The sequence below is a fragment of the Tamandua tetradactyla genome, chromosome 12, assembly GCF_023851605.1.
Source record: "Tamandua tetradactyla isolate mTamTet1 chromosome 12, mTamTet1.pri, whole genome shotgun sequence".
NCBI classification, from domain to species: domain Eukaryota; kingdom Metazoa; phylum Chordata; class Mammalia; order Pilosa; family Myrmecophagidae; genus Tamandua; species Tamandua tetradactyla.
Window position 1 is genome coordinate 68,011,004 of NC_135338.1, and position 27,018 is coordinate 68,038,021.

At 46.6% G+C, this 27,018-nt stretch overlaps 1 protein-coding gene across 1 annotated transcript in view; it reads right to left on the reverse strand.

The window, feature by feature from the left end:
- PML (PML nuclear body scaffold) overlaps nucleotides 1-27,018 on the reverse strand; it is a 50,195-nt gene that overhangs the window by 12,447 nt on the left and 10,730 nt on the right. Inside the window, exons 5-9 of the mRNA XM_077122319.1 lie at nucleotides 14,208-14,788; nucleotides 12,687-12,757; nucleotides 9,143-9,280; nucleotides 8,416-8,674; nucleotides 7,266-7,318 (exon numbers count right to left, since the gene is read on the reverse strand). Coding sequence (XP_076978434.1) covers nucleotides 7,266-7,318; nucleotides 8,416-8,674; nucleotides 9,143-9,280; nucleotides 12,687-12,757; nucleotides 14,208-14,788 — 1,102 coding nt within the window. The remainder of the gene's footprint in view (nucleotides 1-7,265; nucleotides 7,319-8,415; nucleotides 8,675-9,142; nucleotides 9,281-12,686; nucleotides 12,758-14,207; nucleotides 14,789-27,018) is intronic.

Below are 27,018 nucleotides of genomic sequence, written 5' to 3' on the forward strand. Positions count from 1 at the left end.
AAAGAATGATGTTGGATACTTACCTTATACTATATACAAAAATTAACTCAAAATGGATTAAAGACCTAAATTTAAGAGCTAAAATTATAAAACTCTTAGAGGAAAATATAGGGAAAAACTACGTGCCTTTGGATTTTGCAATGTTTCTTAAATATGACACCAAAAGCACAGCAACAAAACAAAAAATAGATAAACAGGACTTCATAAAAATTTAAAACTTTTATGCATTGTGCATCAAAAAACACTATCAAAAGAGTGAAAAGACAATCTACCAGAGAAAATATTTGCAAATCACATATCTATAAAGGGTTTAATAGTCAAAATATACAAAGAACTCCTACAATTCAACATGATAATTCAATTTAAAACTTGGCAAAGGACTTGAATAGACATTTCTCCAAAGAAGATACATAAATGGCCAGTAAGTACATGAAAAGATGCGCAACATCATTAATCATTAGGGAAATGCAAATCAAAACCACCATGAGACACCACTTCCTACCTGTGAGGATGTCTATTATTAAAAAAAAACAAGTGTTGGCAAACATGGGGAAAAATTGGAACTATTGGGTGTTGCTGGTGGGAATGTGAAATGGTGCAGCTGCTATGGAAAATAGTTTGGCAGTTTCTCAAAAAGTTAAATATAGAGTTACCTTTGATCCAGCAATTCCACCTCTACACCGCAAAGAACTGAAAAGCAGGCACTTAAACAGATATTGTACATAATGTTCATAAGCAGCATTATTCACAGTAGCCAAAAGGTGGAAACAAAACAAGTGCTCATTAACTAACGAATGGATAAACAAAACGTGGTATATACATACAACAGAGTATTACTTAGGCATAAAAAGGGTTGAAGTTCTCATACATGTGACAGCATAAGCGAACCTTGAAGACATAATGCTAAGTGAAAGAAGTCAGACACAAAAGGACAAAATTGCATGATTACACTTATAAGAAATATCTAGAATAGGCAAATTCATACTAACAAAAAGCAGATTTAGAGGGTATCAGGACCGGAGGAGAGAGAATTAAGGTGGTACTGCTTAATGGGTAGAGAGTTTCTATTTGGGGTGATGAAAAAGTTCTGGAAATAATGGTGATAGTTAAAGAACACTGTGAATGTACGTAATGCCATTGAACTGTAAACTCAAAAAAGATTAAAACTGTAAATATTGTGTTAGGTATATTTTACCACAATAAAAAAATCCTAAAATCTATTGATATTGATAAATTAGATTATGTGCTTGGTTTTTACAGTATAGCAGGCTCAAAGATCAATTTACTCAATGATTTACTTGAGTAAATGAACTAACACAGAAGAAAAATGCTGCTGTAGGTTATGAATATTTAATATTTTTTGAAAGATGCCATTAAATACTGTATTTTCTTTACTATGTGATTAATGGACCATTTAAACAAACATGAAACTGTTCAGACTGGGCCAAATGGAAGCCAGGATTTTTTCTACATACGTATGCTGAAAGGATACATAGGCAATTTGGTTCGCAGGCTATATGTCACCTCAGCTGTATCCTCATATCAGCTCTTCTGGGCTCAGCAGTTCAACTGCATTCCAAGTCAACTCAGCAGTCTAGCAGTCCTACTAAGGACATCCATAGGAAGCAGCTGGGTTGACAGTTTAACCCCATTCTAGATAAACCCAGATAAACCAACATCTAAGGCTGATGGTAAGGTTTCTTCTCTCACGGGCTTTGTCAAATCCCAGTATGTAAATACCACCTCCACTCAAGGTTGATCTGCAGACAAACGAGCTGCAATCCTCCAACACATGTGCAATTGTTCTCTACTTCAGCTGTGCCATTAGCAGCTTTAAAAACTCTTGATGCCCAGGCTGGGCTGCATCCCAGACCAACTTAATTAGAATCTCTGCGGGTGTGACCTGGGAATCTGTAGGGTTACAACTCCCCAACTGATTCCAGGGTGCAGCCAGGGTTGAGAACCATAGTCCCAATTACAGATTCATTCCATGTTTGGTTATTAGCCAATTAGACTGAGCCAAATTCTTGGATACACAGTCACCTGAAAATACCCAGTATCTGACATCAACCCTTATCAAGAGCCCCCAAGCTCCTAAGGACCTTCCTTAGTCACCCAACCTTGGAATCAGTTTGGTAAGATACATGCGGTGCTGTTTTTGCAGACCCCAGCTCTTGCAAAGTCTGGAAGGCCTTGGACATACCCCATCTGGATCTGTGAACTGGGCCATCCTTTCAACCAGCTTGTGGCCCCTACTGCCCTTCTGTCTATCATCTGGCCCTTGGTAGATGGCTGAGGCCCCCCAGGACACATGGCTCCCACCTGCTCAGCTAAGCACCTCAGTTTCTTTTACTGATATGCACTCTCACCAGCCCCTTCCCGGGATCTGCTGCTCCCCAAGGGCCACCCTTATTCTGCTGGTCACCGCTGTCACTTCTCCCAGCTGCTGCCACCTCAGCTGGGCCCCCCTCGGCTTCCACTCGGTCCAGCTGCTGCCAAGGACAAAAGTGGTCATGCATGGTAAAAGTGGGTGAGAACCCCTATATTCTTCTGCTTTGGACCCTACAACTGGGGCGCATGGCGGAGGCATTATAGACCCACTCTAGCAGTTTTTATTCACGGTCCTAACCTAGCTACTCCACATTCGGGCCTGGGACTGGCCTCTCCACCCCAAGACAACAGCTCCACCTGAGGCCCACCCTTCAGCCCCACTATCTCTTCCAGGAAGGGTGACATCTCTTACAGAAAGCTCCTTCTCACACAAGCAGAATCTCCCACAGACCACACCCAGGGGCCGATGTCAGAGCCCCCAAATATGTCTACATTCCGCAGTGGACACAGCTGGAGCCCAAGCAGGGGTGGGGTGGGGTGAGGGTGGGGGGTGGCTGCGTGCCCTAACATACTTGCAAACCGTGATATTCTATGCAAGCCAGTATCTCACAACTTTGAATCACTGGAAGATTAGGCAAAAGTCATGCAGGGGGAGAGGGAGTGAGTCTGTGGGTGCCTGGAGGACCCCAAGAATATCGCCCTGCCCTTCTAAGCTGGGGAGTAGGAATTTGCAGTGGGGGTATTGCAGGTGTTCTAGGGCCCTAGGGATCTGGCAGGGGGTGGGCTGTGGAAGGTAGGTGAGAAATACATAAGCGAGAACCTAATTTGCTTTCTTTGTAAAGATTTGATTTTAAAAGTTTGAGACTCCTACAATGGTTAATTTTTTAAAAATGTGTATCTAAAGAACACATGCACAAGAGCAGTTGGTCTTCTTGCTCTCTCTCTTTATCTCCAGATCTGTTCTCCAAAGGTAAACAACTGCTTCTGATTTTTTAACCAAAATATGCTTATAGCCCCTTCCTTGAATAACTACAGACATCAACTATTGATTCCTTACTGGGAGCGGAGGATTAGAATGACCCCCCCCTCACCTCATCCACAACCTGCCCCTCCTCAAATACTGCTGGTTTCAGTTCCTCCATGAGACTCTCAGCATTCCAACCCCTTTCTCCATCTCTCCGTTCCCTGCTTCCACCCCTATCCAGGGTCAGTAGTAGTTTCAATTATCAAGATTATGGGCTGGAAAGAGCCCAGATTTTACAGCAATTTAGAAGAAAGAAAGACAAGACTCAAGAATGGCTTGATTATGCAGAATAACCATAAAAAGGAAGGTGTCCCTAAGGCAGACGGCGAGTCAGAGAGGAGAGGAAGAGGAAGGGAAAATGAGTGGGAGGTATCTACGGGGCTCCAAGGGGAAATGTTGGAAGGCCACTGGCCATGCTGGCCAGGCAGGCGGCCTGGGCAGGAAGTGACATCACAGGCATGGCTGGATCACCTCAGCCAAAGACCAGCCCCAAAGCCTACAGAGCACCAACATTTAATAGAGACACTGAAGGAGAGGGAGGAGTGTCCGGGCCTACAGGAGGAGAGCCTCAAAGGCAAGTGTGGTGTCTGAATCCCTGAGAGGCCAAGCCTTTTGAGAAAGAGGGAGAGGTCAACAGTGTCCAATGTTGGTCAAGAATATGGATGAAATGTGACTACTGGGCTCTGTGGCATGCAGGCCGAGGTGGCACTGCTGGGGAAGAGCAGGGCTGTGGGGAGAAGGAGCAACGAGGGGAGAGAGCTGATGTGCAAACAAGGGGAGGAGAGGCAGGCAGGGTGGAGTTTTCCATGCTGGGAAAGACTTTATTCAGGGGTTCGGTTGTGATTCAGAAATGGGAGCATATGAAGATGCAGGAGAGATAAGGATGAGCTGATGGAGCAAGGGTCCCAGGGAGACTAGGTCAGGACAGAGTTGCATCGTGTCCTAGAGAGAGCCGGACATCTCCACTACAAGAGAAGGGATAGAGGTAAGAATGCAAGGGATAGGGGTAAGGATGCAACAGAGGTAGGTAAATCTGTCATTAAGCAGGATTAACCATTCCCATCCAACCTGAGGGCTCCTGTCCTCTCTGAAGCAGGAGGTGTCATCACCTGCCTAGGGATGAGGGACCAGAGTGAGGGAAGTGGAAGTATGGACAAGGTACTGTGGCGAGCAGGCCAGCGTGCTGAGGCAGGAAACTGGAGATTGTATGGCAGCACCAAAGAGCCCTTAGAAGTCAGAGTCAATAATGTGACATTTTCTTAGCAACACGACTCCTTCAAGAGTTCAGCCTCCAGATGGCAGTGCAGAGGAGGTAAGCTACAGAATCGTTAGATGGTTGTTTTGCCCTGCAGGACCAACGAATGGGAAGGCCTGGGAGAGAGCCAAGATCCTCATGGAAGACTGTCAGAAAAGGTGGACTGTGCTGGCTAGAGAGAAGTACAGACAGGAGGAGCTTGGAGGGAGAGAGAAGGGAGGCTGGAGTATCCAAGACGGTCAATGAACCAAGGTCCTGATGGAGAGCTCAAGGATTAGGAGATCTGAGTGGGACATTTTAGAGGCAGTTTTCAGTGATGGTGAGATCCAGGGTTTGAACATGAAATTGGCCACTGACTTGGAATGGGGTGAAGAGCCCTGAGAGATCAAGGGGCTGAGAGACTGGGAGATGGATGCTGAATCATGCAGGAAAAAGTCAGGGCTTGGATGGGGAGAGGAAACCTAGGGGGCAGGAGCCCAAGTCTTCCCTAGATGAAGATGTCTGAGATGAAGTGGGTACAGTGTGGTACACACACTAGTGGAGCCTCAAGGGCACAGGGGGTCTCAATAGAATGGGGGGAAATGAGTCCATGAGGCAAGTCCATGAGGCAAGAGGGCCTTGGCCCCACCTCTCACCTCTGATGCTCACAGGGCATGGGAGAAAGAGGCTGCACAGCATCCTCAGGGGAGAATCAAGTTTCAGTGAGGGAGGGGACAAAAACAACCTGCAGGGATGTGATAAAGTCCATCAGGGTCTTTGATGGTCATGGAATAAGGGTTCGCAAGGGTGATCTTTCAACAAATATTTATTGAGCAGCCACATCTGCCAGGTCCTGGACTAGGCACAGTCCCTACGCTCATGGACTCAGCCTGGCAGCGGCCAACCAGAAAGGCTTCAGGGTTGGGGGCGGGGGGAGGTGTTGGGGGCAAAGGGAGGCTATACTATTGGGGCTCAGAATTCAGGGGGGTACAAAGGGTAAAAGAAGCATCCTTCTTGGGCAAAGAGACCCAGGAATGAGGGACAGTAGTCTGGGTCTCAGCCACACTCTTGGCCCCAGAGGGCCCAAGTCACCCCACCCAGAGGCGCATTCCTCAGTTCACACATGAAGCAGTTTATTGAATGACCACTACCTGCAGGACTTTTAGGTGACATGGGTGAAGCTTGGCAGACGGGATGAAGGAGATGCAGGGACCAGGGCAGGGGTGTCTGGCCACCAGGTGGACAAGAGGATGGCTTCTAGCAGCTTTAAAGGATGGAGGGCTCTCAGGGGGGCTTGTCTGAGGGTTCTCTAGGCTTGGGTGGGGCGCCTCTTGAGAGGGAACGGGCGGGACAGCCTTTGGAGAGACTTCCAGTGAGAATCAGACTTGGGGATCCTCCACAGGGGCTCTGCCAGAATCCCTGGAGGGAAGTACTACCCTAAGAGTCTGGGGCGCTTCTCCTGGCCCCTCAGCCCTTCTGGAAAAGGTGCCTATCTGGGAAGTTACTGAGGAAAGAGGGCGGGCCAAAAAGTTGTTGAGCCACTGGGATACTTGGGAGCCCCGGAGGGAGCTGCCACGGGAACGCACTGCCCCGCGCCTTTGGCGGGGTCGGAAGCTGGCTCTGTGGAAGAGGGCAGGCTGCTCCTGGGAACCGGCAGGGTGGTCGGGAGGCCCTGTGGTGGCAGGGGTAGTGGCTTGGGGTGCAGGGAGAGCATGAGTCCACTTGGGGGAAACAAAAACACCAAAGGGCAAGCAGAAGATTCGGTGAAGGCAGCTGGCTCTTGCTCCCCTGTGCGCCGGGAACCATCTTCCACGGTGGACGACGACATGCTCCTGGGGATCGGAGGGCTGGCTGGGACACCCGGCATCAGGGACGGCGGCTGGCTTGGCGGGATGGTGGGGAGGCCCGGCTGGGGGGCGGCATGTGGCAGGGGCCAGACGGAAGGCCCAACGGAGGTGGGAGGCTCCTCGTGCTCTCAGCAGGGGGTGGGCTGTCGAGGAGTGTGGCTCAGCGGTCTCCATGGGCTCCATGGGCTTTCCAATACAGAACCTCAGACTGAGGGCTGGAAGGGAGCCCAGGGGCCACCCAGTCCAACCTTTCACTCATTCCAGATCCTGCTTCCCCTGGACAGGTGAAAGCCCAGCCTAGTAACAAACCTCTGGGGACAGAAGGGTCAGTGCCACTAAGGCCACATGTTTCATTGAGGAATGGCTTTAAAGGTCACGTGCCACCAAAGCTTGTTTGGCCCTGCATAGTGCTACCCCGAGACCTCATGCCTCTACATGGCCCTCAGTGCCTGGGATCAACGAGGGAAGGGATTCTTGTCCCTTTAGCGCTTGCTAAAAACTGAGAGGACAGAAAATATGTAAGGAGGGTCCAGACAAAGGTATTGGATATTCCAGAAAAGAGACAGGGCTCTGGAAAGAAACACTCTACCAGCATTTCAGAAGAGTACCTACGGCTACTGAGGGCTCCACCCAGGTGTGGAGGAAGGGCTGGGGCGCTCCAGGTACCAGCTGGTGTCTGATTGTCCCCAGGACAACTCAAGACTCACTGCCTCGCTGGGAAAGTCCCCAGGCACAGGGTGAGTCTGAGGGTCACCCATTGTGGTTGTGCCCCTTGGGACCTGGAATGAGGGGAGGCAGGAGTCCTGGGTCAAACTGCTGGGCCACTCACCGAGTTTTCAGCATCTGAGTCTTCTGAGCTGCTGATCACCACGACGCGCTCCTCTGAAACAGGGCAGGGGAGACGCCGTCAGGCCCTGCCTGGGATGGGCACTGGGTGAGGCAGGTTATTCTCCCTCGGGCACCCCTGCAGGCAAGTGGGCCACAGGGGCCATGGGGGCCCAGCCAGGGGCAGTGTGAGCGCTGTGTGAGCGCGACTTTGTGTGTGCAGAGGGTTCTTCACCAATGGGTTGCCAGCATTTCTTGCTGTGCCTTGTCTGTAAATATTTAATTCAGCTATTGGTCCTGAGTGCAGAATTTGCTCCCTGTACAGGAGGCCTGACAAGTACCACCTAAAAAAAGGTATGGAACTTTTTGCAACTCTAAAGCAGCACAATGGTTTGTTCCAGTTCTTAGCACCATGAGCTGTGATGTCTCGAGTCAAAAGATGCTTCAACTAGTTCATCAAAACTCTTTGAGAATCGTATCATTACTGAGAAAGGAATATGGGTTGGGGCTCAGCGTGTGACCAGGATCGGGACTTAGCGTATAACCTCGGACTGGGCTTGGTGTGTAACCAGGGTCAAGGCTCAGGGGGTGTGATTCAGGTCAGGGCTCAGCACATGACCAGGGCGGGGACCAGGGCTGGGACCTACAATGAAGAACAAAGCTGACTCTGGGGTAAAGCAGATCCAGAAAGGACAACTCTCTTATTCCAGGGCTGTCTGGGGTGACCTCAACTCCTGCTCAAGGGCTGCCTGCTTGGTAGGGAAATGCAGAAAAATCTGGGGAGATGATGGTATAGACTTTACCCAAGCCTTCTCTGGGAGTGTGCTGGGTACCCACAAGCAAACATTTCTTGGGGAGACCCGTGATGTGCAGAGCACGGTCTAGACAATGGAAGAGTGTGTCAGGGGAAGGAATTATGAAACTATGGGCTTTAGACCCTCATGCTCCCCATACTTGAGTCGCAGAAAAGCAGAGTGAACTATATTGATTCTTACCCCCAGGCAAATCATATGCTATCCTGCCCTGTTTCTTGACAGCACACAGCAGGGTACACAGGGGCATCTGTTGGTTTGGGGTTTCCGGGGTAGGAGTAAGAAGGCAGAAGAGGAGCCCTACCCAGACCCTGAGGATAGCGTCCCTACCTGCCTTCCTACCTGCCTCCCCAGGTTCGTCGGCCACGTGGTTGCTGTTGGGTGGGAAGCCCTCATTTCCTACGACGGAGCTCCCAGGGCTGGGGGGCCCATCCTGGTGGGGTGGTGAGACTGCCTTGGACGTGCTAGGCCTGGGCTGCTCGGGGGAGCTCTGGGCCAACCTGGCTTCCTTCTCCTCTTCCGACTCCACCTTGATGTTCTTCCTGGGGCCCTCTGTCTGGCAGGACTTCCTCTTCCGTGATGTTGTCGTGATGGAGCCCTCCTGTGCAGTGGGGGAGTCACAGGGTTGGGTCAGGCAGAGGCAGTGGCATGGCCTGGGGTTGGTGGGGCAGAGACCATGACTGTGTTAGGGGCCAGTGGCTATTCCTTTGCTTCTGCTGTCGCCTCTGTCCAGCATGCCCTTTCCCTGCTCTCTGTCTATATGGATCATGTCTCTCATCAAACAGAAAGCCCTCTGAGGCTGCCACACATCTGGCTCTGGCTGTTTGCCACCATCCTCTGCTGCCCTGGGTGTCTGGGCTCCTGGGCTGGGCTGGAAGTGGCTCATGCTTAGATGTGAGCTTCTTAACATGCAGCCAAGAGCAAGGGAGAGCACATAGCAGGTGTCTGACCAACACCTCCTCACTGATAAGCTGATTAAGGCCTCAGGTCTCACCCCAGCTCCACCACTCACTGCCTTGGTGGGATCTAGGCCTTCTGGAAGGTGGCCAGGGGCTAGGCAGAATCTTACCTCTCCGCAGGAGTGGGCTTTGATGGAGAAGGCGTACACAGGCACAGGGTGAGCTCCAGGCACTGGCTGGACCACAGGCACGGACTGGACTTCATCCAGCCCTGGGGTCTGCACCTGAGCCCTCTGTGCCTCCTCTGGCTGCAAAGTTGGGAAACATGAGAGTGAGAAGTGACCAGGCAGCAGGCCTGGGGTTAGGGAGCCCAGGCCTGGTCAATCCCCAGGTGAATGACATCCCTAGGGCCTCTCCCAGCCACAGGTGCAGGCAACCTGGTCCAAAGCCAGGAGCTCACTGGGGATGAGGAGTCCTCCCCCAATCCCCTATGATTCCACCTCCTTCTGCCCCTGAGTTGCTGGCAGCCAGGCACCACTTCAATGCCTGTGGTGGAAGATGGAAGATGGCCTATCTCCTCCTATTCATACTCAGTTACTAGCTTCAGCTTACACAGCTCCAAGGACAAAGTGCTCACGACTGACGGAAGCAACTCCTCCTACAGCTGCAAAGTTCTAACATGAGGAAGTTCTTTCACTGAGCTGAAATTGGCTTCCCTGGGATTGCTCCTTGTCTTGAATTCTGCCTGGATCATAACAGGTGTTACACAAATTAGATAAATTCCTTAAAACTCACTGGGTCTCTGTGTCCATACGTACAATGGAAATAAAAATATCTACTGCATAGAAGCATGTGGATTAAATGTGTTAATATAAGTAAAATGCTTAGGACAGTACCTGGTACTTTGTGCCATATAATAATAATGTAATCACAATAGATTCTGCTTTCATTGCTACCTCTGCCAGGCACAGAGCTAAGTGCTTCAATTACCTATCTCACAACAAAACAGGCACCACACCATGATTATTGCCAACTTACAGAGAAGGAAACTGAGGCACGAGAGGTGAAGTAACTTCCTCAGTCTGTACCCCTAGTAAGGGCCTAGACCAGGGTTTTAACCCTGAGTCTCCTAAACAGAAGTTCCCTTCCTGCCCCTGTGTGCTCTCCATTTCCTTTAGTCACTGTCTCCCTTATGTCCCTCCCCATCATCTTTATGTGACACCAGAGCATACACTGGACAGTTTGCTGGAAACAAGTGAGTTGCCATCTCCAAAGGGGAGACCTAGATTTCAGGGACTTGGCTCCGGCAGCCCTGGCCAGCCACTCCGCCCTTCAATCCCAATTCCTGTGGGTCGCAGTGCCCTGAGCTCTGTGGGGGCCAAAGGGTGACCATCAATCAGGAGATGGAGGAAAAGGATTCCCACCCAGCCAGAGTGTGCTCTTCCCAAGCTGAGCTGACCCCAGAAAAACCAGGCACCCGACTGTAAGATTATGAGGACCACGCATACGCTTTTTCCAGGAATATGTTCCTGGGTGGTAGATGAAAGGGTCCAGTCCACTCCCCAGATTACCTGGCCATGCCCAGGCTGAGGTGAGGAGCTTGCAGCAGGGGTTGTCTGGCAAGTGAGTAAAGGCAGGGAAGGCCCCAGCACAGCAGCTGGCAGGGAAATGTGATGGGAACTGGGTGTCCATGGCTGGGTTCTCCCTCATATTTGATGGGAGAGGTGGGCTTCCATACCCTTTGCTGTAAGGAAGCCCCTCCCTCCTTCTCGGCCTTCCTTAGTTTCTTTTTCTCAACATCTTTACAAAACTAGGGGAAATGAGATTATACAAAGGTTCCATGCACTATGATTACTTTCCAGAAACCAACAACTTCCAGATGGGTTCCTAGGTCAGGTAAGTCCTGAAACCCAGAAGGGCCAGCTTCTCCAGAACATCAACTAGTTCCATCCCTCTATCCTATATTATCAACTGCCCCTTCCAACATGAAAAAGTTAGAATGGGAAGATCCAAATACCCCTAAAGAGTGGGAGAAAGATCAAAGGAGAAGGCAGAGTTATAACACAGAAGACAGGATTTAGCAAATGAGTATAACTGCTGATTTATTATATTGATATTTCTTTTAGTCTCCAGTGTCTTGGAGCAGCTAAAAGGAAAAACCAAAAATTGTGGCACTGTAACCCATACCAAACTCTGAAATCTGCTCTATAATTAATTGTTGCAATATGCTTTGAAATGTATTGCCTTTTTGTATACATGATATTTTTCACAATAAACAAACAAACAAAAAAAAACCCGGGGAACAAAACAAAACAGAACAGGAGAGGAGTTATTCCCCAAGAGCAGAGAGCACAAGTCTGTCTGAGGAAGAGGAGAGAACAGGGGCCTTCCCAGACTCCCAGGTCTCCACTGAGTTCTCTATGCCATTATTTTTCAAACTTCAACTACAGTTTGTGACCCAATAGATCATGAAAGTGATTTAGTGGGTCAGGATCAACATTTTAAAAACTAAAACAGAATAGCATAGAACAGAAAATACTGGCGTATATCTCATGTCATAATGATTGTTTTGTGAAACTTCTGTTTTTGCTCTCTGAGACAGTTTTTATTTCTGAACATGTGATTGTATTACTTATCCAAAAATGAAAAAAAAAGAAGTCCTCTTTAACTTTGAAGTCTCAGACTGCCTAAAACCCTCAGTCCTGCCCCCTCCAGGAAGCCTTCCTTGATTGCCTCAGCCAACAGCAATCTCTCTTTCCTATGGGTCATGTCTTGGCAAAGCAAGGGAAGCTCACTAGTCTCTCCTCTCCCACCACCAGAAGAGCACTTTCCATAGAGGACCGATCAGTTCTAGGCCCAGAGCAATGAGAGGCTGGCACACAGAAACCTAGATCACCAGAACAGGAAGGAGACCAGGGCCAGGTCCTGAAAAGAACTGAAGAAGTGTTATCCTGGTGGAGAGGAGCTGTGCTTACGAGTGCCAAAGACAGCAAGTCAAAGGGATGCCATTTCATCTCTGCCCAGGGAAGCACTAGTCAGAGAAGTCCAGAGACAGCAGCAGCTGCCTCAAGAATGAGTGAGTCTCCTGTCCCTAGAGGTGTGTACATGAAGGCTGGACACCACGGGTCAGGGCTGCCGCAGAGGGAACACCAACATTAGAGGGTGCATGGGTGCCTTCCAACCCTAACAAACTACGGTTATCAGATAATATGCTGGTTCTGGAATCACCAGGGTGGAAAGCAGGGTGCTGGGGTCAAGATCTGGCTCCTGGCCCCATTCTCCCTTCCTCTCCAAGAATGACATGTCTTGGGGAAGCGGAGGGGAAGGTCCACATACATTGGGCCCTGGAAAAGCCCTCATATTGGTGTGAGGCATAGTGAGGAGATAGGCCACCTGTCAGTGATCACCTACTTCATGTCACCCCTGGGTCTAGGCCACCCCTCCCAAACCTGGCTTATGTCCCACCAAGAAGTACTTTGGCATTTAGGAACCCAGAGCCAGCCAGTCAGCCAGCCCTTCCTTGCTATCTTCCTTTACTCCCCCCACCGGAAAGCTCCAATCATGCCACTTGCTATCCCTCTCTCAGACATGCTCCTCCCCTGTGCCCTGCAGGGACAGCAAGGACTCAGGTACCTTTCTGACACAAGGGAGCTCTCACCCCTCTGGGCCTGCTGGGCCATACCACCTCGCCTTCAGACCTCAAACTCATCTTACCAAGTCAACATCAAAAGGGTCGCTGGGAGTGCTGGGAGCCTCTGGGCCGGCTCTCTTGGATAGAGCTGCATCTGGAGAACACAGAGAAGGTCACAGGCAGGTCAGGGGCATCCTGGCCTGGGGCAATGACTGAGACTGATGTCCCTGTTGCTTTGCCCAGAGACCCATCCTCCAGGGTTTCATGCAGCACTGAGACAGCTCCATGGAGGGGCTGGCAGTTGGAAGGAAAGCTCTCTCGATGGTGATGGGCATGAGTCTAGTGTGAAGGGAGTGTAGGTAACATTAGAGAGTACTTGCCTTTAACTACACACCCTAAGGGTACCTTCTCCATCTCTGTACTACCAGCAAGACAGTGTGGGAAATCCTAGAGCCATTACTGCTCTGACTTCTCTGCATACAGTAAGAACTCCATGGTACCCTTCTGACCTACGGCCTGGTTTTTATTAGAGCTAATCCAAATCTCTCATGCTTCTGAACAAAACACTTCCTTGCTCTGCCACTGTCCAGTTACAACACCTAAGGCAAGTTGTTTCAGCTCTGCGGGGTCATTTCCTATACTGCCTGGGTGGAGAAGGCATAAGTGCCATGCCCACTTTAGGACTATACCTTTTGAGTCCCTGGCCCTCAGCTCCAGGAACAGTGAGCAATCCCTCCATCGCTGGCACCTGCCTAGAGACCTCGAGATTCTGGAGCCTTCTTCTCCTTTCCTAGTATGAGCATCCCCACACGAGCTGCCCAGAGCTCAGATTCCAGCTTAGAGATTTAGTCCTAGAGCCATTAAAGCTTTTTCACCCTGGAGGCCCTTTTGTGCTCCCATGCTTCTCTGAAAGCCTCCCGAAGTCTCCAGTTCAAAAGGTGCTGCTACCACTGCAGGATCTGCACGATGAACCAAGCACTGTCCCATTCTTCAGCTCTGTGATATTCCCTTGGCTTGTTACCCACTTAAACTGAACACCGCTTGACTCGCCACCCCACAATTGCCCAGTAACACACAGGGCCCAGATGGCAGGGGGGACATCATGGGGACAAAGGAGCTCCTCTACTGACCACTGTGTGGTTTGGGGAAAGCACCTAAGCACTCCAGATTTCCTGAGCCTCCTTCCACCCTAAACTTCATGTCCCAGATCAATTCTCGGTTCCCAAACTCAGGGAGCTAAGAGTATCTCCCAGAGCGTTTGGTCTCTGCGGAGCCAAAATTATACCAGCACTCCTCAACTTTGCAATTTCACAACTTCCACCTGTTCCCCAAGGGTCACAGCTAATCTAGGGCATCTTTGTATAAATTAGTAACAGGCACCCTCTCTGGGTGGCTACAACCCCACGTCAGAGCCTTCTCTCCCCCATATTCTGCACCCTAGAACCCAACACCAGACCAAGTCCGAGCTTGAATAAAAATCCAATTTCCTTTTCTGTCAAATGGAGATGATTTTTTCTATTCCGCCTTCCCCTAGAGAGCAGTGTGAGGTCCAAGCCCTTAAATGGTAAACAGACCGCCCATGGGGCATGGCTTGGGGTGCTTACCTGTCCTCTGGGTGATGCAAGAGACGAGGTCTTGCACGCGCACTTTGAACTCGTCAAAGCCTTCGGTGTTCACAGCTGCTTGCAAGCTCTGGGGCTCCTCCTGGCGCAGACGCTGGAGCGCCTCGCGAAGGAAGCAATGCATGTCCAGCACCTCCTGATCTGAGGCGTAGCTCTTCATCCTCTGCACCAGCGCGTCGCCCGTGCGGATGCGCTGCAGCACTGCGTCCAGGCGGCCCAGGCGGCTGGCCATCTCTTCGTAGTCGCGCTGGTACCGGGCATTCACCTCCTGGAGCAACTCGCGCTCCTGAGCCAGCACGTGCGCCACCAACTGGCGCACGCGGGAGCGAATGAACTCCTCAGTATCTGCGCGTGCGCGGCCCAGCTGCCCAATGGCTGAGCGCAACTGCGCTTGCGCGACGCCGAAAGCCCCTTCCTGCTCCTGCAGCGAAAGCGTCATGGCGTTCAGTTCCTCCTGCCTTTGCTGGATCTCAGCGCTGATGTCGCACTTGAGCTCGCTGTGGCCGCTGTCCAGGAGTGCGCACGTGCAGCAGAGCGGCTTGGAGCAGCCTCGGCAGTAGATGCTGTGGACACACGGGGCCAGCCTGGCTTAGGGCTCTCCCGCCTCCCACCCCCACCTCCTTAAATTCCTCTTCAAAAATTACAAAACTTTGAATCACGGTCGATTTCTAGGCTCGTGCTTTTCTCAAGTCAGTGTTTGTGGTTATTGGTAGTATCCAAACTACCAATAAAACAAAGTACCAAAAAAAGCTACTAAAGTAACAATAGCTAGTCTCCGATTTGTGAAACATTGCAGAAATGTACAAAGAGAAAGTTAACAATGTCTTTCCACCATCCCTGAATTTCCCTTCCCCATCTCTGAAGTAACCTGGGGATGTCCATCTCCACTCAAATTACCACACACAAATAACCTAGACTATCCGGACGCTTCCAGGATTCTAAGGACTGGACACATAAAACCGCACTTGATCCTCACAAGAACCTGTTAGGTAAGAATTTTTGTTGTTTCATTTTTTGGATGAAGAAACCAAGACTTACTGAGGGGTTAAATAATTGACCCAGATATCTGAAACATTTTCTGTGGGGATGGGGTGGGGAAAGAGGGTTGATTATTGTTCTTAAAAAAATGAGATCATGCGATACCATTTCTTTGTAACTTTCTTCTCTACTTTAACTTTCATCAGGGACATTCCTCCAGGTCTATAGATAAAGTTCTAATTTAGTCACTTTAATAGCTCCATTATTCCAGATGCAGATCACAGTTTATTCAGCCATTCTCCTATTGGTGAACATTCAGATGATTTCCTGTTCATGATTTTTTTTCCCCATTTGAACATGCTGTAATAATATCCATGCTGCATAGGCTAACCCATGTATGCTTTTGTTTCTACGAGCCAGATTACAAATAATAGGATTGCTAGACCAAAGTGTGTTATGCTTTTATTTTAGAATTTTTATTTAATATATTTTATTTAGAAGATACTTCTATAGCACTTACTTTGTGTTAGGCATTATGATAAGTACTTGACAGGTAGTAGCCCATTTAATCCTGCCAACAACCCTATGGAGTAGGTCCTATTATTAGTCTCATTTTCAGGATTGGGAAACTGAGGCAAGAGGTAAAATGAATTCCCTGAGGTAAAAAAACTAGGAAGTGGCAAAGTCCAAATGTAAACTGCAGTAGGCAGAGTAATGACTCCACCCCACAGATGCCCACATCCTAACACATCCTAATTCCTGGAATCTGTATATATGCTATCTTACATGGCAAAAGGGACTTTGCACATAGTTAAGGATCTTGAAATGGAAATATTACCTTGGATTATCTGGGTGGGCCCAAGTTAATAAAAAGGGTCCTTAAAAAGGAAAGAGGGAGAGGCAAGAATCAGAGAAAGGGATGTGATGATGGGTATAGAGGTCAGAGTGATGGAACTGCTGAAGATGCAGGGGACCACAAGTCAAGGAATGCAGGCAGCCTCTAGAACCTGAGAGGACAAGAAAATGGATTCTCTAGGAGAAAAGGACAACCTGATTTTAGTCCGATAAGACCCATTTTGAACTTCTGACCTCCAGAACTGCAAAATAACAGATTTGTGGTAGTTTGTTACAGCAGCAACAGGAAACTAATACAAAAACTCTGGCAATCTGGGTTTTACTCTTGCTGGTAAAGGTAATAATAAGTCAGTCCATCTGAAGCCAGGAGAAAGGGTCTCAGCCGAGGCCACTTTGGCCTTGATTACTGAGATCCAGTTGTCTGTTAGCTGTGACAGCCTGATTCTGATGACACGGCACCAGGCACCAGTCCTCAGCTTTGCCAGGGCTCAGTCAACCCAGGACAGCCAAGGTGGTGAGGCCTGATACCCCTGATCAAACATGGGAGACTTACTAAAAAGCCAGGTGCATGGGCAGACCATTTTGGAAGACCAAATCCAGGCCAGTAAAGTTTCTTCTTCTGTGAAAGAGATACAATAATTCCCACCCCACATGTGGTTCTGTAGAGAGACAAATGAGCAAAGTCCTAATCAACTGTTCTTAACAAAGACTACAGTTACTACCAGTGATTTCAATTGAATGCTCACTAATAAAACTGTTAATTAGAAATTCTAACCAATGATGAAAAGTACCAATAATTTTATGAAGGCAAATTGGTAATACCTACCAAAATTACAAGTCCATTTATCCTTTGACCCAGCAATCCCCCTTCTAGATATCTACCCTGCAGCTCTATCCCCACACATACAGAATGACGTCTGTACAATGTTCTTCAGGGCAGCACAGTCTATCATAGCAAAGAATCAGAAACAATCCAAGTGTTCATCACTAGGCAATTTGTTACATAAACCATGGTGCCCGCAACCATTGGAATGCTATGCAGCTGTAAAAAAGTTGAGGAGGTTCTTTATGTACTTATGTGGAAGAATCTCCAAGGTGAAATGGGGATCATAAAAGGAGTGTTGGGGGGAAGACGGGTCCAAGGGTAGTTCAGGGGTTGAACTCTCACCTACCATGCAGGAAATCTGGGTTCAATTCCCAGTCCATGCATTTCCCAAAAAACAAATGAACAAACAAAAATTCAACATAGTTCTGCAATAATGGGATACGTACATGGAAAAATAATGAAATGTGACCCTACCATACAGCATACAAAAAATAAATAAATAAATAAGGAGTGTTGGGAAGACTAAATGAGTTAGTATATGTAAAAAGGTTAGAATGGTATTATATAGTGAGTGTTCAATAAATGCTTGCCATTTTGTGTTATTATATTGTGTTATAATAATTATTATTATAAGCAGAAAAATCAAGGTGCAGAAGGGTGTGATAGGATGCTATCTGTTTGTATGAGAATGGAGAAAATAACATATTCATACTTTATATTTGAATAAAGAAATTTTAGAAGGACATACAAAATAGTAAAAGTGGTTAAGGGATTGGATAGGGCAGGGGTGATAGGAGACATTATGCTGAACACCTTTCAAAATTGCTTTTATGCTTGAACCTTGGGAATGTCTTATCTATTTTTTAATTTAAACATGGAATACTAATAAATATGTACACCCACATGGAGTCTAAAGGGAGGAAGAAAATGAGAGCTAGTTGTCATTTTCCCATTTTGGACTCATGGGCGAGAAGCTGAGTCTGATGATACTGGATCCGCTTCTTTACAAAGTGCTCCAGGCCTGGGAGGGATATACCATGGGCAGCCAGGCTGGATGGAAAGCAAAACCTTCTGGGATGACCACAAGCCTCTGCCTGGGTCCTATTTCCAAGCACCCACTGCCCTAAATGGGATCTCTCTCCAGAAACCGGTCACCGCTTCCCCTCTGGGTGGAAATGGACTCCTGGCAGCAGGTCTTTGTGAGTTGGTGGGCCTAAATTAGGTCCCTGATCCCAAAACCCCCAGCATCTGAAAAAGATAGAGGTGCAGGCCCTGAATTTGGGTGACCCATTGAGGGGCTATCACCCACGGCCAGGAATGACCCAAAGCTTTAGCCTAGTGTTCCTTCACTCTAGTTCAAGGTGTACTCATGAGCACCTACTGTGTAACTTGGTGCTTTGGGGGAGGCAAAGTGAGGGGGACACCTGTCCGTAAGGAGCTCAGCGATAAGAACCTAGACTTAATACAAACATAAAGAGGCATATTTCTTGAAAGGCATGTGCAAAATCATGGTTATTTGCTCCTAGACTACTCAAAAGAATGAACTAAAACACCATAGAACTAATAAGAAATTGCTCAGCAAAACAGTTGGATTCTATCAGATTTAAAAGAGAAGAAAATAGATTGATTCTTTCCCAGTGCAGTAGTTAGGTTCAGGTGTCAACTTGGCCACGTGATGGCCCAGTTTTGTTGCTGTGGCTTTGACTCATTAGCACTTGAAACTCATCTATGGTGGATCACATCGGCAGTCGGCTAAGGGGAGTGCCTTCTGCAATAGTAATGTTTAATTTAATTGCCAGAGGCTTAAAAGAGAGGTCAGAAGAGAACTCAAGGCAGCCTAAGCAGCTCAGCATACCTCATCTCAGCACACACAGCTCAGCCCAGATGTTTGGAGATGCAGAAAGGAATCACCCTGGGAAAAGCTGTTGGAACCCAGAAGCCAGGAGAGAAGGCCAGCAGAGATCACTCTGTGCCTTCTTGTGTAAGAGAGAACCTCAGATGAAAGTTAGCTGGCTTTCCTCTGAAGAACTATAAGTTTTCAACTAAATAAATCCTCTTTTATTAAAAGCCAATCCATCTCTGGTGTATTGCAATCTGGAAGCTTTAGCAGACTAAAACACCCAGCAAAGCACATGAATGAAAGATGGAAAAAATAAACGTCCAGGCTCCCATTCACAATGGCAATTTTGAAAATGCTAAAAAAATAAAAAAGTCTAAACATAATCTAACAAGAAATCTGTAGAACTTATATGAAGAAAATGATAAAACCCACTGCGAGAAAGAGAAGTTCTGAAAAATAAAAGTGCAGCAAGTTCCCAATAGGAGAGACTAAATATTATAAGAATATTAATTCTTCCTCGAGCTAGTACAAAGGCTTAAAGCAATTTTAGTCAAATTACAAATGGGGTTTTGAAATATGACCAAATGATTCTAAATTTCATATGAAAGAATAATAGCTAAAATTTTTTTGAAAAATCAGTGTAATGAGCAGGAATTTGCGCCACCAGATAATAACATTATAGAGCTACCACTGTATATATATATAAAAAAAAGAGTATGGTACTAGCCTAAGAGAAAGATCAGCAGTCCAGACCAGACAATCCTGAAATAGGCCCTGGCATCTGTAAGAATTTAATATTTTATGTAATAAAGAATGTGTCCCAAACTAATGAAGTAAAAGGAGTTTTCAACAATTAGTATTAGGAAAAAAACAAAGGTAGGGGGAGGGGGTGGGGCTCAAGCAGAGCCTTGCTTTACCCTCCACCAAAATACATTTCTGAGAGGTCACTGAGTCAAATGTGAAAAACACCACCACAAAGGAAAACGATAGCTGAGTACTTACTCTCTTGATGGTAAAGACCTTATAATCACTGAAGTAATGGAAGAAATCATACAATAGAAAAATGTGACTGCCTAAAAATTCAAAACTGCATTTATTTGGAAAGACATTCATGACTTTTGTGTTAAAGAAAAGCAAGTTATAGACTACCAAACAGTGTTCATTTTGTTTGAGATGATTACAGAGATAGTGAGAAGGAAAGGAAACAAAATTTATATCCATAGCAGTTACCTCTTTCTCCCCCTCTACCTTCTTCCCCTATTTAGATTTTCTAAAAGTTCCTATAACAAATTTTAAGCAAAGAGTATGGACTTTAAATAGGAGGTGACAAGAAACCCTCAAAGGAATATTCCATTTAGAAAATTACAACAAAGCTCTTTTTTTTCTTCCCTATGACATGTTATTTGCTTATCCTTTATGATAAAAATTCTGTTTCCTCCTATCACCCAGGAGGTGGTAGGAAACCTGATTAAATGCATTCATACTATTGTGTAAATGACAGATGAACACCTTAATTGCCATGTAGCTATGTGAAGTTCCAAAAGAGGCTGCTCCTTTACTACTTTACCGAAGTGGCCAGAGCAGCATGCCACTTCTGCTGTTCTGGGAAACAGGTGGCTCAGAAGTGGAGGAAGCTAAAGTGCTGTGACGATACAACTTGTGGAGGACTAGTGATTCCTGTTCAGTAAATTGAGTATGTTGATATTTTCATAGAAGCCCCAGCATGTTTCCTGGGTTCTCAGTTCTCTCCATCCTAAAGCTGCCTGTCTACACTGTCACACAGAGGCTGCATGACAGTGGAAAGGGTATGGATTCTGGAGGTAGACAGACCTGGATTTGAGTCCAAGTGTTACTAGTTCCTAGCTATGAGGTATCAGCAAATAATCACCTTCCCTCTCTGGATCTAATTTTTGTAAGATGAAGATAATAGTGCTTCTCTCGAAAACAAAGACAGAATGCTGTATGTGACACATCAAGCATGATGCCAGGCACACATGAAACTTTCTGAGATCTTGAAAGGAGAGAGCATTAAACTAACACATGGCAGGAAATAGCTCTGCTGATGGCAGGAGACCCTCTCAATCTCAGACAATGGTGAAAATCACCACTGGAGGTGATCTCTGGGCTGCCCCACTCCCAGTTTAGACAGGCTACCCCTGTCTAGCCACACTTCCTGCTGGGCTAGAGCAGCCTACCACTTCTGCTGTTCTTGGAAACAGTGGGCTCAGAAGTGGAGGATGCAAAAATGCTATGAAGTTTGAACTAGCGGAGGAGAGCTGACCCTGGAGCAGGGCCACAGGGCAGGGCTGGTCTTGCCTAAGTGACAAGCCCAAACCCCCCTCCTAACACCTCCACGATGCAATGTGGAGCTTACACTTTGGTAAAGTAGTAAAGGAGCAGCCTCTTTGGGAACTGCAAATGACTACATGGCAATTAAGATGTCCATCAGTCATTTACACTGTAGTATGAATGCATGTAATCAGACTGGTTTCCTGCCACCTCCTGGTGACACTGCTGAGGACCCAAGATATTTGAAGCCAAGAGAGGAGATAGGTAATTCCAGTGCCTGGGATACTTAGAGTGAAAGCATTATTCTTATTTACCTTCCCTCATCCAAATATTAATCAACTGAGAAGGTGGTGACAGAGAAGAGGAGAACCTGAGGTCACGGAGAAGAAGAGACCAGAAATTAGAGAAGAAGCAAGCAAAGAGGTGTGAAGAAGAAGTGTTGTCCTTTTCACATGATTGTCTTTTGCTCACCCCATACCCAAGAAAGAGGAAGAGACTCTGTGCTCTTTCACACCCACTTTCTTCCTGCATAGGTCCCTGCTTGCAGGACATCTGGCCGGCATATCCATGGTGGGCAGTGTTCTATTGGGCCCCATCACTCACTCAGTAGGTAGCAGGTGCATTACAGCAGGAGTTCCCTGCTCCTCCTGCCCTCTTAAAGAGGTGAATGGCACCACCTTTCATGGCACCCAAGCCAGAAACCAAGGGACATCCCTGATTCCTTCCCCTCCTCTATACTTTCAATAATAATTCCTCATTAAGTCTTGTCGATTCTTCTTTCATTTACTTAAAAAAATATTACTGAGTACCCACTATGTGTAAACAGAAGGCTTGGTACTTCTGATATAAAGATGACTAAGACAGCTTCCTGGCTCCTAAATATGTTATCTCAGCTTCCACAGCTATTGCTGTTGTTCTCACCCCAAGTATTGCTTATCTGTCCTTTGGCATATCCCCTCATAGGCCTCCCTGCCCCTAATCTCTCCACCTTCATTCAACCCACCCCCATATGGCCAACACGGTGTTTCAATTTTTGGAACAAAGTTAGATCATCTGGGGAAATATGAATTTTCTAATAATGAACTACAATGATATATAGCACTGAATATTGGTGACTATTAATATAATTTGGATTTAGATGCCAATGAATTTTGTAAGACAATACAAAAAAGTTTATCACAGAGATAGTATAGTGATTATCAAGTTATTTTATTTCTGTCCTATCAAATTTAAGCAAATGAAATGGCAAAAGAGATGGAAAAGACAAAAACAATCAGTTAATTAGAGCCATGAATAAGAAAAGCAATATTTAATGATTAAGGTGACAGTAGCATAACATTATAATAATTAAATAGCATATGGTATTCTATTTAATCATAGCTACCTTGATATATATCTTCAACTCTAATAGATTTGTCAGAATATATCCAAATTGTCAGATAGGCTAAAGCAGGGATTTGTTACAAAATTCAATAACTAAATGTTAACAGATTCTGGTGACATAGAAAACGGGCAGGAGCTCCTGATGTGACACAAACCATTGAGATATTCAACACTTTTATGAAAATATGTACAAAATGACTTTTAGATAGCTTTGAATGTATATCGTGGTTCTGTTTTTGGTTTTTCATTCAATAGTCCTAAAACAAACAAATTCCTCCCAAACTGTAGTAATACTATTAGATTACTAATCTGTAAAAACCCAAAAATAATAAATTAAAAATTGTAATACTAGTGGTAATAGAGAAAGAAGAGAAAAATAAGGAGGAAAAGAGGAAGGAAGAGGAGGAGGAATATTGTAAAAATATTTCATTGAAATGAATGGAGAGAATTTTTAGACTGAAGGAGTAGCCCAGGTTCCAGAATAATTTGGTACAGAATGTTCAACATCAAGACAGCTGGTGTAAATTAATAAACTTCAAGAATGAAAAATAGGGTAAGGGGTATGGTATATATGTGTTTTGCTTTTAATTTCCTTTACTGGAGTGATGCAAATGTTTTTAAAAATGATCATGGTGAGGAATACACAGCTATGTGATGATATTGTGAGCCATTGATTGTACACCATGTATGGAATGTTTGTATGCTAAGAATATTTGTGTTTGAATGTTGTTTTATCAATAAACATATTTTTTTTTAAAAAGGATGAACAATAGCCTTAGTCATCAAGGCAGAAAAGGTCAGTCACTTTGGTCTCAGGTCTCTCCTCATGAACATTCAATGCTGGAAAACAATGTGGCAGTGTCTATAAAGTTCTGAAGGAAAGAAAGCACAACACCCTGGAATATCAGACCCAGCCAAGATGTCATCAAGTACAAGAGCACCCAATAGGCATTCTCAACACCAAGAGACTCAAGGAATTCAGAATACAGAAGTCCTTAGAAAAAACTGCTTGTTGACAAAACCCATCCTATCAAAAGCCTAATCAAAATAGGGCCTTGGGAGTGGGCGATGTTGGCTCAGTGCAGAGTTCTTCTCACCTGCCCTGCCGGAGACCCAGGTTCGACTCCTGGAGCCTGCCCGCAACAACAACAAAATAGAGCACTGGGAACAGAATTGTGAAAATAAAGGGACCAGCGCTGAGGATAATGGTGATTCTGATAAGAAACCAAGTCTAGGAGGATGAGGATGGGCTGTCTTCACCTCAGAGGGATCTTTTAGGAAAATATTTTAGGATGACTGAAGTACATCTCTCTAATTTTACTTCAGCTTCTTTCTCTACTGTTAAAGGCAAAGAAAATTAAATGTTAACAGTGCTTACATGGCATGATTACTTTTAATAATATGATTATAAGGGAAAAGTCACTCTGAGTTCTAGGCAAACGACCTGCAGAAAGAACCCTTGTTGCAGCTCAGCCCAGCTGTTAGTTGAGAACTGCTTGAATGTAGTTCCAGCAGCTTCCAGGAAGGGCACCCAGTCCGCAGTAGGGAAACCCTGCATTCTATTCTGGCCTCAGCCCTGACAAGCTCTCCCAGTTGAGAGAGCTCCCATGAACTCTCTTGCCTCATTCGCACAACAGGGAATAGTTCTTTTTTTCCTCAATAGCAATGAAGGGAGATGTGGGGATTAAGATCGTGGCACAGGAAAACATCTTAAAAAGCAGAAAGTGCTTGTTAAAGTAGAAGTTTTAACAAGAGGTTGACTCAAGTCTGTTCCTTGATCATATTGGAGAATGGAAGGCCTCCTGGTGGAAAGGGCTACCCAGGTACTGAAGGGTCAGAGTGCTTCCTCGAGGCTGGCTGCAGCCTCCCTTCCACTCCAGCTCACACTCCTGCCATATTTTCTCTTGTTTGCTTTCACTTGGAGTAGTTGCTGGACATTTTTGAAGATGTATCAGGGGCACATTTTCTTCTTGTACCATTGAGGAACTGGGCTTTTCCTTTGAGGAGTCACACACTCCCTGTTCTCAGCCATGAGCAGTCCCTGGCCTAAGCAACCCTTTCATGGAGAGGAACCTGATCCATGTGAGCCTACGAGAGCGTCTCTCTCACTGCATGTGAGGCTGAGGGTGGATAACTCTGAAGTCACTGCAACTGCTTGGCCACCATGAGAGGGAAACCCTTCTGGGAAAAGAGCTGACTTGGAGGAAAGCTAGGGTAAAGGAAATACAGAGAAAGTAGGTCCTGATGACCCATCCTGAATATCTAAACAAGCCAGGTCAGAAGTCTAGGACCTATTCATTCACAGATGCCATTAATCCGTTTTTTTGGTTTAAGGCACTAATTTATACAATTTATTTCAGTTGAAATTCACACCACCAAACCTCGTCAAGGTGCAGCTCAAATGTCAACTCTTTTACCAAGGCTTCCCTGAGCCTCCCAATTAAATACAACGTTTCCCTGCTTAAAATGGCCACAGCACTTTGTTTCAGCCTGTCTTCCTGGTACCCCTGGGTCCCTGCCATGGAGCACAGATCTTATCTGTAGACTGAAACTCTCTGTAGATTCAGGCTCCAAAGACAGGAATTCTTACATGTCTGGCAACACCTATCACAATGCCAGGCATGAAATAAATGCTCACTAAATGATTATTCAAGTGGCTAGATGGACAAATGGGTGGATCTGACTCCTAAGGAGAAAACCCTGTTAATTTTGGTTTTTGCTAAAAATTCTTCTGAAATGTCAGAGACCTCCATCCTGCCTCAGGCATCCACCAGAACCAGCAAAGCCCACTCCCTGCAGCTAGAGAAAGTAAAGGAAAATCAAGCCTGGAACACTAACCCTAACCTTGATTTGGGTTTGGGTTACATTAAATTCCTTACTTCTTTCTCCAAAAAAATCAAAGAGCCCAAAAGGAGGGAAATCCCCTTTGTGCAACATATTACTCATCCAAAATTCCCCCAGGAAAAGAAAAACCATTGCTCCTGGTTCTGAAACCAAGGCCCCTGGGTGAGCTCATAGACCTGAAAACTTGTCATTTGCCTACATCCCTGCAGGCATGTTGCCCTAACTCCTGAACATGATCTTTTTGGGGGGGCATGCATTGCTCCTCACAGGTCAGAAATCAATCCCCAGTAAGATGCAATTTACTGACAGCCTCATGGAGGGCAATAGGCACCCTCAGTTGGAGTAAGTGTGGGTGGTAGGTGAGCACTTCCTTCAAGCTTGCACCCTGGGCGCCTAGCTCACCCCTGCAGCCAGCAGCCTTTCCCTGCCTTACCACCAGCTTTACCACACAATACCACCTCTGCCCTGAACCTCTCTTGGGCAGCCTAGCAGGCTTATCCCTCACCTGTCACCATTCATTCCAGTTTCTGGTCTTGGGAACTATTTCCCAAGTTTACAATCTCATTGTGCCTCTTAAATTTCATTAATAGGCCTTTTGTTTTCCCCACTCAAATAAAACTCGGTCTCTTTCTGGCTACTGGCTTTCATGGATTATTAATTCCCCCACTTCATCTGGCCAAGCCAAGACCTGGTATCTCAGCTCCACGTGCAACCCCAGACCCATGTCACCCTTGGGGGTTAAGAGATGCCCCAGTAGGGGTGGAAGGGCTGGTGGCACCTCTACCTCCATCCAGGTCGGGCAGGCCCCGGCAGTGTGAGGTTCCGGCCTGCTTCCCATCCCACCACCTCTGGGCTCTTGCAGTCCTCACCCCCTAATGGACCTTGGCCTCAGTCTCCTAATGGGGTTCCTCCCTCCCAATCCAGATTCTTTGCTTCAAATTCTGTCAGGTTCATACCTAGCAGCATGATGGCAAATCCCCTCAAATCTTTTAAGAATGAAGTAAAATATAAGTAGGGATGTGGCCAAAGAAACAAATCCTGGTCTCCCTTTTCCCAAACTTTTCCACTTGGGTCAAAGTACAACAGAGCAGAGAAAGGATCTGATCATCTCACTCACATCCACGGGCCCCCACAGAGCCCTCCACAGGGTCTCACTCACACTGTACCCTACAAGATTTCCAGTGGGGAAACAAGAGGAAGCTTGTTCTGGAAATGGCGGGATAAAGCCCTGACTCTGCCCAACCCCAGCTCACCCTTCCAGGCCCTGCACTCACATTCATCCTTCACTGGCAGTTCCTGAAACACAGCAGACTCACCTGGGCCTGCCTGCTTTTGCACACGTGGCCCTCCTCCCACCCTCTCCTCCCACCCCCACTCCAATGCCCTTCCTTTTCCCTTATCTGGCAGGCCAAGTGTGACACCCTCGTGGAAGCTGCCTTCTTCAGCCACTGCAGGCTAGGCAGGTGGCCTTTGCTGGGATCACCTCTCTCCATGCCTGCCTGCCTTATTCCTTCTGCCCTTCCACACTGGATGCTATTATACTGATATCCCTTTTTACTTTATGGTGTATGTGACTGGCTGGAGGGAAGTACCTGAAACTGTTGGGCTGTGTTCCAGTAGCCTAGATTCTTGAAGATAATTGTATAAAGATACAATTGTTTACAATATGACTGTGTAATTGTGAAAACTTTGTGTCCGACGCTCCTTATATCCAGGGTATGGACAGATGAGTTAAAAAAAATACGGATAATAACTAACTAAATAAATAACGGGGAGAC